The sequence below is a fragment of the Mercurialis annua genome, linkage group LG7 (assembly GCF_937616625.2).
Source record: "Mercurialis annua linkage group LG7, ddMerAnnu1.2, whole genome shotgun sequence".
Taxonomy (NCBI): Eukaryota; Viridiplantae; Streptophyta; class Magnoliopsida; order Malpighiales; family Euphorbiaceae; genus Mercurialis; species Mercurialis annua.
The window spans coordinates 8,473,441-8,485,005 of NC_065576.1; the positions used below are offsets into that span (position 1 = coordinate 8,473,441).

The 11,565-nt window shown below is 29.6% G+C and overlaps 1 protein-coding gene across 1 annotated transcript; it reads left to right on the top strand.

The window, feature by feature from the left end:
* Window positions 1-2,730: 2,730 nt before the first annotated feature.
* On the top strand, window positions 2,731-3,871 carry LOC126654685 (zinc finger protein STOP1 homolog). Its single transcript, XM_050348621.2, has one exon. The coding sequence runs from the start codon at window positions 2,816-2,818 to the stop codon at window positions 3,788-3,790; it is 975 nt and encodes a 324-aa protein (XP_050204578.1). The 5' UTR covers window positions 2,731-2,815; the 3' UTR covers window positions 3,791-3,871.
* Window positions 3,872-11,565: the final 7,694 nt, after the last annotated feature.

An 11,565-nucleotide genomic window follows, 5' to 3' on the forward strand; every position in this document is an offset into this window, starting at 1 on the left:
CCTAGATCCGCCTATGTCAATGTGTTTGTTCTTTATGTCTGTTGTGGGATAATGCCGGCACTGTATTAGAATATTTCAGTCAGATGTCTTTGTAGTCAGGTAATGTTTGGTGTGAGAGGTTTATTGTGCGCTCTCTGTACCAAAATTAATTATCTCGATGAGGTGTTGTCTCGAAGAAACGAAGTCTTGGTAGGTTGATATCTCGATAGTCTGGTTGTCTCAGTGGGTGGTGGGTTAGTTATCTCGGTAGGTTGGTTATCTCGGTGGGTTATCATCTCGGGCTCGGTTACTGAAGACGGGCTATGAACATTGTTATGGGCTCTTGAGCCCAGTTTTTGGAGGTGGACTTTGGATTGAGTAGTGGCTTTTACAAGAGAAAATTAGCTCAGTTACTTGGTTGGGACAACTTAATTAGATTTATACGGTGAGTAAGTTTTCTTTTGATATTTACAGTTGCCATCTTTTTTTTTGAATTAACAATTTATGTTCTACACAAATACACTTTATAAATTAAAGAAATACAATACCGTTATTTTGGTAACACCCACAATCTTTATGCACTTTCCTTTTCCTCATATATTTTCCCTAGATTCTTGCCTTCAATCTGTAACTCCTATCATTAACAAAATATTCCCCATTTTGTTTAGAAATTAGGTTGAATATCTTCTGAAAATGACGAAAACAAGGGCTGCCAAAAAATCCACCTCCAACCGAGAAATCTCTTCATCTCTCTCAGCCCGCCTCCGACGCAAGCCCTCCGCCATCGCGACCGCCATCGAGTTCGTTTTTGCTGCAGCCCTCAGCTAACTATTTGTCTCAAGCCCGCCGCTGCCAAGCTGCCGTCGTACGTCCAAAAATCGCAGATATGAAGTCATGGAGGAGACGACAGAAACGTCAAGAAATCCGTTGATGTCAAGGTAATTGTTCTAAAAAATCCTTATATGTTATTTCTTTTAGAGTTCAGAATCCGGCATCGTCTTTAATTAAAATTTCTTTGATCTTATAATAAACAACAACCTTCAATGTTGTCATTCCTGCATTTTTAAAAAATAATTACTGTCAGTATCCATGTTAGTTAACCATTAGGTAACTATTAGTACACTATTAGTTAACTCATAACAGAAACTTTAATTCTGCAAGCATTTCTAAAGTTTTTGAATCGTCTTTGTTATTTTTTATATTGCAGTTTTTTTTCTGCAAACTGATGAAAAAAACGATGAACGAAGGCGGTTTGAGTTGAACGAAGAAAGCAGTCGTTGGAGTGGGACGAAGATAGGCGAATGATGAACGAAAGCGAACGATAAACGAAGGCGCGGTGTCTGGCAGCTGTTGTCTTTTTTTATTATAATTGGGATATTGGCAATGATGTACAAATAATTAAGGTTAACTATATGTTTTTTAATGGTTAATTAATAGTTAACTGACTTTGTATGAATTTTTATATAAAATATGAATATATATTGATAATTACTTTTTTTAATTACAATTAACTAATATGTGACTAATAGTTAACTAATTGTGCCTATTTAATGAGTAATAGCATACTATTAGTTAACTGCATGTTAATTTCATATTAACTTTATTTTTTCAACCTAATGTTAAGTTATTAAGAACAAATTGATATTTTTAATGATTCATAGTATACTATTAGTTAACTGAAAAGTAAAATCAATGTCTACATAAAGATCTTCCTTCCATACTCCGTCATATCAGAACTTTCAATGTTGTCATTCTTGCATTTATAAAATAAAAAATTTTGTTAATTTTCATATTAGTTAACCATTAGGTAACTATTAGTAAAATTTTATTATTTAAAAAAAATCAAATCGTTTTTTTGTTGAAAAAATAATTACAGCTAGTTTTAAAAAAATTGTTATTTATTTTTTAAGAATCATGTATTTGAATAATCATGTATTTGCCATTATATATAGGAATTACATTTGAATTTCTTGTTTTGCTGGATTTTTTTAATTTCTCAAATTCTTGTTGTTTTCATTTTTTTAATCATTTTATTTTTTTAGTTTCCCTTTTGCCGTTTATGGCATATAATTCAAATTATCAGTTGCTATAATTAAGGATTATTAAAGATTTTTGAATATTAATTGCTATATATTTATGCTTTGAGATTTTGTAGGAGATTTTGATTTTTGTAACCACTTCCTTCCTTTTTTATAGTTGACAGTAATCCTCAAATATCATAAAGTTATTTGTGCAATTTAGAAACTTAAAAAGTATGTTATCAACTTTTTTTTGGTCAACAGTAAAAATCTAATTAAGTATAGCAATGTAGGGTACTTATTTAAAGAAGCCCTTTTACAACTATTCCATCTATACTCTTATCACAAATTATCTAAAAAAAATTAGCAATTATTTGTATATTTTCATGTAATAATAAACGCGTCTAATACATAATATTTGGTATAAGAAAGTGCGTCACACTAAAATTCCATCATTTTTCAAGTATTAGTGCTTCAGCTCCCACAGATCTATTTCAATACAAAATACACCATTATTATCATAACGCATTCCCTTTAAGGCCCACCACGACCCCTTAAATCAACGGTCAAAGTCACCTCTAACTCCACAGCCGCCAACTTCGGTGATTCATTTACGAGTTAGACGGTCAGGATCAACTACACGAATACTGTGTACATCTGTCGTGTGCCGGCCCTCAATCCTATGTCGTTTTAGCCTTTTAGGTGACTAGAAGTCAATTCATTACAAACCTTATCTTTTTGTATGTTCTAATACTGACAAAACAAAGACTCTAAAAAGAAAATTTCGCATTTTCAGAGGCAAAACTAAAACGGAAAACATGTCGATTTCCGGTGGTTCCAATCACACTCCGGCGGGTAACCCGGACCCGAGAGTCTCTCTGATGAACCTGTCGATGGTTCGGGCCAGAATGGATAGTGTTCAGCAATTCCTGTCAGAATCAGTCAACAGTAACACTCTGTTAAATAAAGATCAGATGGATACAATTTCTGAAGAAATATCCGCCGCAATCCATCAGGTTATAGCAAACGGCGCCGCTCTTATTGCCTGCTCGCAACCGGTGGCCGAACATCCAGATCGAACCGATCTGAAACCCGATTCAAAGATCAAAAACCAAACCGATTCAGATTCAAGTGGTGATATTGTAGAAATAGACGCAGTAGAATTACTTGCAGAACACGTCCACTTCTGTGAGATTTGCGGAAAAGGGTTCAAACGAGATGCGAATCTCCGAATGCATATGCGAGCTCACGGGAATCAATTCAAAACCCTCGAAGCGCTAGCGAAACCCGAAAAAACGGCAGCGGAGACAGCGGAAGGGACGCGGTTTTCGTGCCCGTTCGAAGGGTGTAACCGAAACAGGAAGCATAAGAAGTTCAGACACTTGAAATCGGTGATTTGTGTAAGGAATCATTTCAAGAGGAGTCATTGTCCGAAAATGTATTCCTGTAATAGATGTAATAAGAAGAGTTTCTCTGTTATGGCGGATTTGAAGAGCCATTTGAAGCACTGTGGCGAGTCCAGGTGGAAGTGTTCGTGCGGGACTAGTTTTTCCAGGAAAGATAAGCTGTTCGGACATATGGCGCTGTTCGAAGGTCACATGCCGGCCGTTGTCGGAGAAGATGATGATGATGTGGGTGAGAAGAGTAAGGTTGGTGTGGCTATGGTGGAGGATGTGGAGGAGGAGGAGGAAGATGGTGCGGAGAATGGGTTTTTGAAAGCTCTGCTTGATGGGTTTGGTACTGTTGATGGTTGTAATTTGCAGGATGTTTTAGGGTCTTTTCCTAGTAATTGAGCAGATGTATAATTTCGTTTCATTCTTTGTAATAAAATGATTATGTTTTGTGAGCTAATAAACGTTTAGAACATTAAAATTTGATTCTTTTTGTAACTATATCTGTAATTGGTGTTCGTTTGTTAGTTTTGGTGTACTAGAACAGAATTACTCAATGCGGAAGTTAGCTAGCGGATACACTTTATTCAATCACCGAATAATGTTCTGTTTCGGAAATGTGTCAAACACTTAATGTTTTGGATACAGAATTTTATTTTTATAAAAACTCTAAAAGTTATACCAATTTACCGTGTCCATGTCTGAATGTTCTGTGTTCCGTGTTCCGTATCCGTTTCCGTGCTACCTAGAGTGGAAGTGATTACTTGATATTTGTTCAATTTAAGTTTGAGGCTGGAAATGAACTATTGAAGGAAGATTTTAGTGAACAGAAATAGACTAGTGCTTAATTTGGAAGAAGCCAAGGTTGTGTACTAGTAGAAAGGTTTGGTGTTATCATAGATAGAAAAATAGAGTTAGTGGGAGGCAAGAATAAGTCTAATTGTCTGATATAATCAAACTACCAATTAAGGAATCAAGAAAACTCAACAAAAATGGATTCTTTTTCCAACTTTAAATTGCTTGAGAAATTTATTAAAAGTACCAATTTTACCATATTATTTTTTGATCTTGTATATACCATAAAATCTGCATATTCATATACTTTCTTATCAACTTTATTTTTCGTAACTTTAACTCAATTGAAATTTGGATCTTACTTTCATGATTGGAATTTGTTTTCTCTAAAAGAACCACTACTGAAAAACTGTGTTTTACCGACGGATTTTAGCGACGGATTCAAAATCCGTCGCTAATTTTTTTTTACCGACGGATTTAGCGACGGATTTGAAATCCGTCGCTAAATTGTCATTTAAATTGGCGGGAATGTTCCCGCCAACTTTAGCGACGGAAAATCCGTCGCTAAAGTTGGCGGGAACACTCCCGCCAATTATTTTGATGTATTTAGCGACGGATTTCAAATCCGTCGCAAAATCTGTTTTTAGCGACGGATTTTAGCGACGGATTTAAATCCGTCGCTAATTACCGACGGATTTTAGCGACGGATTTAAATCCGTCACTAATTACCAAAAAAAAAAAAAAAATCGTAAAAAAATTATTAAATTAAATAAATTTTTTATCAAAAAATTATTTAGAAAAATAATTATTAAAGAAAAAATAATTATTATTTTTTTAATTATATATAATATTATTTAAATATAACATAAATATATATATTAAAAATATTGTTATTTATTTATTCATTAATAATTATTTAAAATAACTATTAATTATAAAAAAATAATTATATTAAAATGTGGGAGGAAGTATTTGTCATTTTTAGTTACATTTAAATATAAAAATACATATATATATAACAAGAAGCTGAGCTGGTTCAGGTGGAGATACGCGCGGGAGAACTTCAAAGTTAAAGAGCAATGAGTGGGAGCAGTGGGAAGGATGGGTGACCTACTGGGAAGTTTGTAAAAATTGCGAGTGGGTGATGGAGGCAACAGATGGGTAACCGAGGGCGACGGGGGACGGGTGGGGGACGGAGGTTGACGGAGTGTGACGGGTGTGTGACCGATTAAATAATAATAATTTATTTTACGATTTAATTTTTTTTTATTTTTTGGTAATTAGTGACGGATTTAAATCCGTCGCTAAAATCCGTCGGTAATTAGCGACGGATTTAAATCCGTCGCTAAAATCCGTCGGCAATTTCTGAAAAATCCGTCGCCAAATTTTTTGGTCCGTCGCCAAAAATTTAGCGACGAGGATTTTGCCGACGGATTGAATCCGTCGGGAAATCCGTCGGGAAATGTTTTCCCGACGGATTTCATGCTTTTAGCGACGGAAAAATCCGTCGCTAAAAGCAAACATTTTAGTAGTGAACATGATTTAGCAAATTTTGATGAATAAATGTTAATCATATGATCATTGGTTGTTAATTTAATAAAATATATGACTATTTTTAGTTAAAAATTTCTCCTTGCTCCCTAAAAAAAATTCTAGCCACCTAAACTTTTTTTTATTATTTGTTTTCCGGCAACAGTCAACAGTTTAATTTATCATTGACGGTAGCCATCCCTTTATGTATGTTATTTTAATTTCATTAGAAAATAATGAATAGCCAACTTTTTTTCATTTTTTTTATTGAAAATTAAAATTTATCAACGAAGCGCATATCCAATTTAATTATCTAGAAACGAAGATAGATTGAATCTTTCAACAATAGAATAGAATGGTTTATGAGTTATATTAGTTTTTTTTATTTTTCATTATTTGTCTTTTAAAAAAAAAATTGTCCCTTTTATGTGAAAGGACTGTTGTACTTTTTGTGTGTGAAAGGTTTGTTTTATTTTTTTTATAAAAGGTTTATTAGGTGATAGTTGAATCGGATGTCACGAGTTTGTGGATGATTGGAGAAATTTGATCGAAAAATGATTGAAAGCTGCACTTAATTAGCGAAACAATTAATAATTTATTTTTTATTTTCATAAGTAAAATCTGTGAATCAGACAACATGTTGTCTGCTCCGTGTCAGGTCATCGGATTTAATTTTTAAATTATTCAAAAAAATTCCAATTATAACTATTTTATATTTGATTTTAATGAGATTTGATGAATTAGAAAAAATGTTAATTATAGAGGTACTTTATAAAATGAGAGGAGCCAATGGAATAACGAAAAAGAGGGCTAAGCCATGAATAGGAAAATTTCTTGTGTGAACTAAATTGGCCACGTAAAATTATGAACCATCATCACTTGACACATGGCAATAATAAATATAATAACCAATTAATAAATAATATATTAATTATAGTTAAAATATGATAAGTTAAAACATGATAACTAGTTATTTATTTAATTTTTGATACAAATAATTTCATTATTTTAATCGAATAAAAATATTATTTTGTGAATTTAATTAGTTTTAGTATAATTATATAATTTGCAATTCAATTAATGTTTTTGCTTAAATATATAATTTTAATTGGTTAGATCAAAGCTATATTGGTGTTGTTATAATAAAGAGATATATAAAATTCTCCACATCATAAATACAATACATATATCTCTCAAAAGTAGTATTGCTGAAGCATCGTTTTGTGTATAATGAATCATATCATAAGTACAATGGAGCTGAATCATAAATGTGTTTATGAGTTCTTGAGTAATAATTTTATATGTTAAATTGAGACATATTTGTGTAGAAATTGATGACCAGACTATTTTACAACATTTTTAAAAATATGCGGAAGTGAAGAGTACAATTGTTTAGTAGTGTTTGAAATAAATAAAGAATGTTATTGTAAAATTGACAATTAAGTTTTTATTAATATAAATAATATATATGTTTATGTGTCGTTTATTCCGATATGAAAAAGAAAATCCTAATTCCGCCACTGAATATAGAAAAAAAGGCGCCTAGGATTTTAGCTTAAGAAGAGTATATATCTAAAGCTAGTAACTTGTATAATGGTTTTCACCAATCTCTGTACTAATTGATGATGTGTACAATTATGTTATATTATTTCAAAAAGTATATCAAACGTGGGCAGGGGCGGAACTAGGGAGGGTCGAAAAGGGTCGGCCAACCCTCCTTACCGGAAAAAAAATTAAAAAATATATATATAATTTGTAGGGTTTTTTCCGTAGGGGCGGTTATAACCGCCCCTACATGTGTTAAGGGCGGTTTTTTCTTTGTAGGGGCGGTTAAAACCGCCCCTGTAACTACAAATAAACAGATTTAAACTTTATTTATAGCTGTTTGATTTTTAAATAGCCGGACGTAAAAATTTTGACCCTTCTAAGTTGGAGTCCTGGTTCCGCCACTGTGGGTGGCGTGAAAAACATTTCTAATAGGAATGGAAACGAAGATGCAATTTTCCATTTCCCATCCCCCACCTTTAATAGGACGAGAAATGCCCATCAATTATCCATATAGATACCAAGATAAAAAAATTATTCCCCATCCCCATGAGGACAGGAGTATAGTCCCCGCCCCATGGAGATATCCATTCTTCTCCCTATGGGGACCGTATTTATATTTAAATTATCGTATTATAATTTTTAGTGTGTTTTTTGGAATTTTAAATAATTAAATATAATTTTTTATTAGATAATATTTGGTTATAATTATATCATGTCATAAAAAGTAGTATTTTTTATAATTAAAAAAATTCAAATATTTCTTGAAAATAATGAAATCTATATATCTATATCTATATACTTATATAATTGAGAGGACTAACGGAGGCCTCTCATTGATTCTCACCAAATAGAATTTTCTCATTAATTCTCACCAAATAGAATTTTCTCATTAGTTCCCACATCTTTTAAAATGCTTATTTTAATTTAGTTTTTTTAACTGAATTTTAATCATGATTTCTATTTCACATTGATCTCCTACTTTATATAAACTACCTATTTTTAACATCAGGTACCTATATTCAACATGTATTCAACTATTCATATTCAACGTGTATATCTAGATAATTAAGGGATTTTAAACTTATCACATTGATATATTTGAAATTAAAAAAATCATCTACTATGTGGTTAGTATTATATATTGAAACATACGTATTGATTTGATATTGCTTTGAAGTGTTCAAAAATATTGGTCATCATCTGCAATCTCTCTTAGAGTTATTGCTAATACTATTTTCGCTCTTTGTAAACAACCAGGTAATATTTTTTCTTTCTTTCAGTTTTTAACTTCTCTGCCTATTATTTTTTAGGATTTCTTTCAATATTAGCCACATACTTAAAATTTATTGCTATTTACTCTTCATTGTCCGAGTTTGCTTTAATTATTTATAGCTTTGATTTTTAATTTATTGTGATAAAAAAGGCTCAAGAAAATCCCTATATCAACAATAACAATTTCCGAAAATCAATTTTATCTGGATTGAACAACAATCATTCCCTCACCAAAGTGGTCAGGTTTGATATGTTTTTTTACTAAGTAAAGTTTATTTTTATTTAATTACTCGCAACGATGTTTATGTCGTTGTTTATGTTAAACCTATTAGTATTTTCGTTTTTATCATTAGAGATGGATTTACTCTTTATATTGTCCTCATTATCATGCTTTTTATTGGTTTTATACTTATAATTTTATATTTTGGCTTTATTTTCTTTTATTACGGGTTTGTGTTTATTTGATTTTAAATTTTGAAATCTAAATTATTGAGCCTTGCCGGTTCAAACCACCAATGCCGACTACACCTCTTTGGGGAGTAGTAGTGCTGCAAAGGGTAAAGAATTGGAGTTGAAAATATCATTTGTAAACCCTATATGGATTTATCGAACGTAGGATATGACAAAGTTCTAAAAAGATAGAATTGATAATTATTGATGCTGGTGGTTTCAAATTGTTTAATTCTTCAGTTTGCTGTTTATAACTGTATAAAAATTGATTAAAAAATAAAGCTGCCAATTTTATGAAGTTAAACTATATAGTAAATTAATGTTGGATGGTAGATCAAAATATATATTTATATATCTTTTTAATTAATTGGTCAGAGTATTGGATATTAAATTTTATAGATTAGGCATATAATCAGTTTAGGATTCGAGGATTTGTCTAAAGATAGATATTTGCAGCGTTTAACAAATCATATCATATGATTTTACCGGAGGAACAATTATGAAAATAAAAGACTATTTTGTGAATAAAATAGGATTTAATTCTATGTCTTTATTTATCCCTTCGTGATTTTGCTTTTCAATATAGAAAAAAGAGAATAATCTCAAGGTGTAGAGTTATTCAGGTTCTGGTGAACAAAGGATTGATAGTGCTATTTTTTGGTAATGGCGTAATTGAATTTCTCTTAATTGTTTAATATTTGTATCCATTGACAAAGTTTATATTCTTTTATTCTTTTTATGTTTTATTCATTACATGTACTACATATAACATATACATAATTTTAATTTTTACTCAAATACAAAATGATACATTAAATGATAAAATTATAAGTGTTCGAGTAATTATTATCTATGAATAATTTTATTATTAATTTGGAATTTAAGTCCAATTAATAATTAAATATTAAAATGTATATTTTTAATAAAAAATATTCTTTTAACTTAAATATAATATTACAAACAAATTAAAAATTTAAAAATTATAAAAAATTAAAATTTTATATTTAATATTTTACTAATTAATTATTTGAATAACTGTTTTTGATATAATAATTAAATTTCTTATATTCGTGATTTTTTGAATATAAATATTATTTTAATAGTTTTTTTATTTTTTATCATTTCAATTTTATTTAACCACAGTTAGAATTAAATAGATATAACATTTTTTGTTAAATAAAAATTAATTAATTTATTATTATTGTAATTTATTAATTTAAAATAAATTTACCTGGTACAATTATGCTAAATAGTACTATTAATAACAAAAAAAAAATTAACTTAAATATATGTAAGCGTTTGGCATATTGCTAAAATTGGTACCAAATTTTGACATCAAATTTAGCATATGTTAAAATTATTAAAAATTATAATATTGCAAATTGCAATGAAGCTGCACATTTCATCCTAATGTTAAATTTTAGCATTATGGGATTGAATTGACATTGTAATGGAGACGCTTTTCATGTTTATTTGTTGAATTGGTTATTATCACTTTTATTTAATTTTTCCATTAAACGAAAAATAAAATAGATATTATTCTATCTTCAATTGTAAAATAATTAAATTACATTAAAAATTATGCTACATGATCTATAGTAGTTTTAAACTAATTTGCGAATAAACAAATAAAAAATCATTCAAGAAATCAGAATAAAATTCCAACAGCTGATTATATACATCAAAATAAAATGTAAAAAGTATATCATAGACCCATTATTAGAATATATTTTAATTTTATTGAACTCTATTATTTTACATGTTAAGATTTGTTTTTATACATCTTAATTATAATAAAAAGGTAATAAACAGAAAAATATGATAAAAAAATAAAATTATATTAATTTTTAATTAATTTCGCGCAAATGCGCGGGGATACGACTAGTATTATATAATTGAGAGGACCAACGGAGTCCTCTTATTGATTCTCACCAAATAGAGCAATTCTATGAGTTCCCACTTTTTCTAAACTACTTATTTAAGTATTTTTTTTTTTAATTTTAAACTCTTTACATATAATGAATAATCTAATTTTAAAACAAAATTTCTATCGATTAAAGGACAATGATAAAGATAAGCCTACAATTTTGCCTTATAATGATCTAAAATATAGTTTGAGATAATTACAAAAGAATTGTAAAAGAGTAAGAATAATTTGTGACGCCACTGCATATTTAAAAAATATGATTATGGATGTTTTTCTCAAGTGTTGGATTAATAGTATTAGAGTCTGATTTAGTAAGTGTAAATATTGATATTAGTTCAGTTCGTAATAGCCAAAAGACTATTTATTTTGATTTAATAATATAAATATTAGACTATTTATTCTATTTCACTATTTTACATATTTGTTTAATTTTTAGGCTCCACCTTCTAAAAATATTATTTCTTTATGATTGAATATTTTATATTCAAAAAATTAAAATCTTTAACTTTATAACTGTCATCTTTGCTATTCTAGGAATATTCATATTTTCATTGGGTACCAGATTTTTGTGTGTAAGTATTTGGAATTTTTTTATGGGTTACTAATTCTTTTATGCCTTTTATTTTTATTTTTATGCAGTTTTAACCTTGCCTTT

What these genes read in the sequence shown, in the direction of transcription:
- LOC126654685 (XM_050348621.2), top strand. Translation starts at nt 2,816, where the DNA reads ATGTCGATTTCCGGTGGTTCCAATCACACTCCGGCGGGTAACCCGGAC.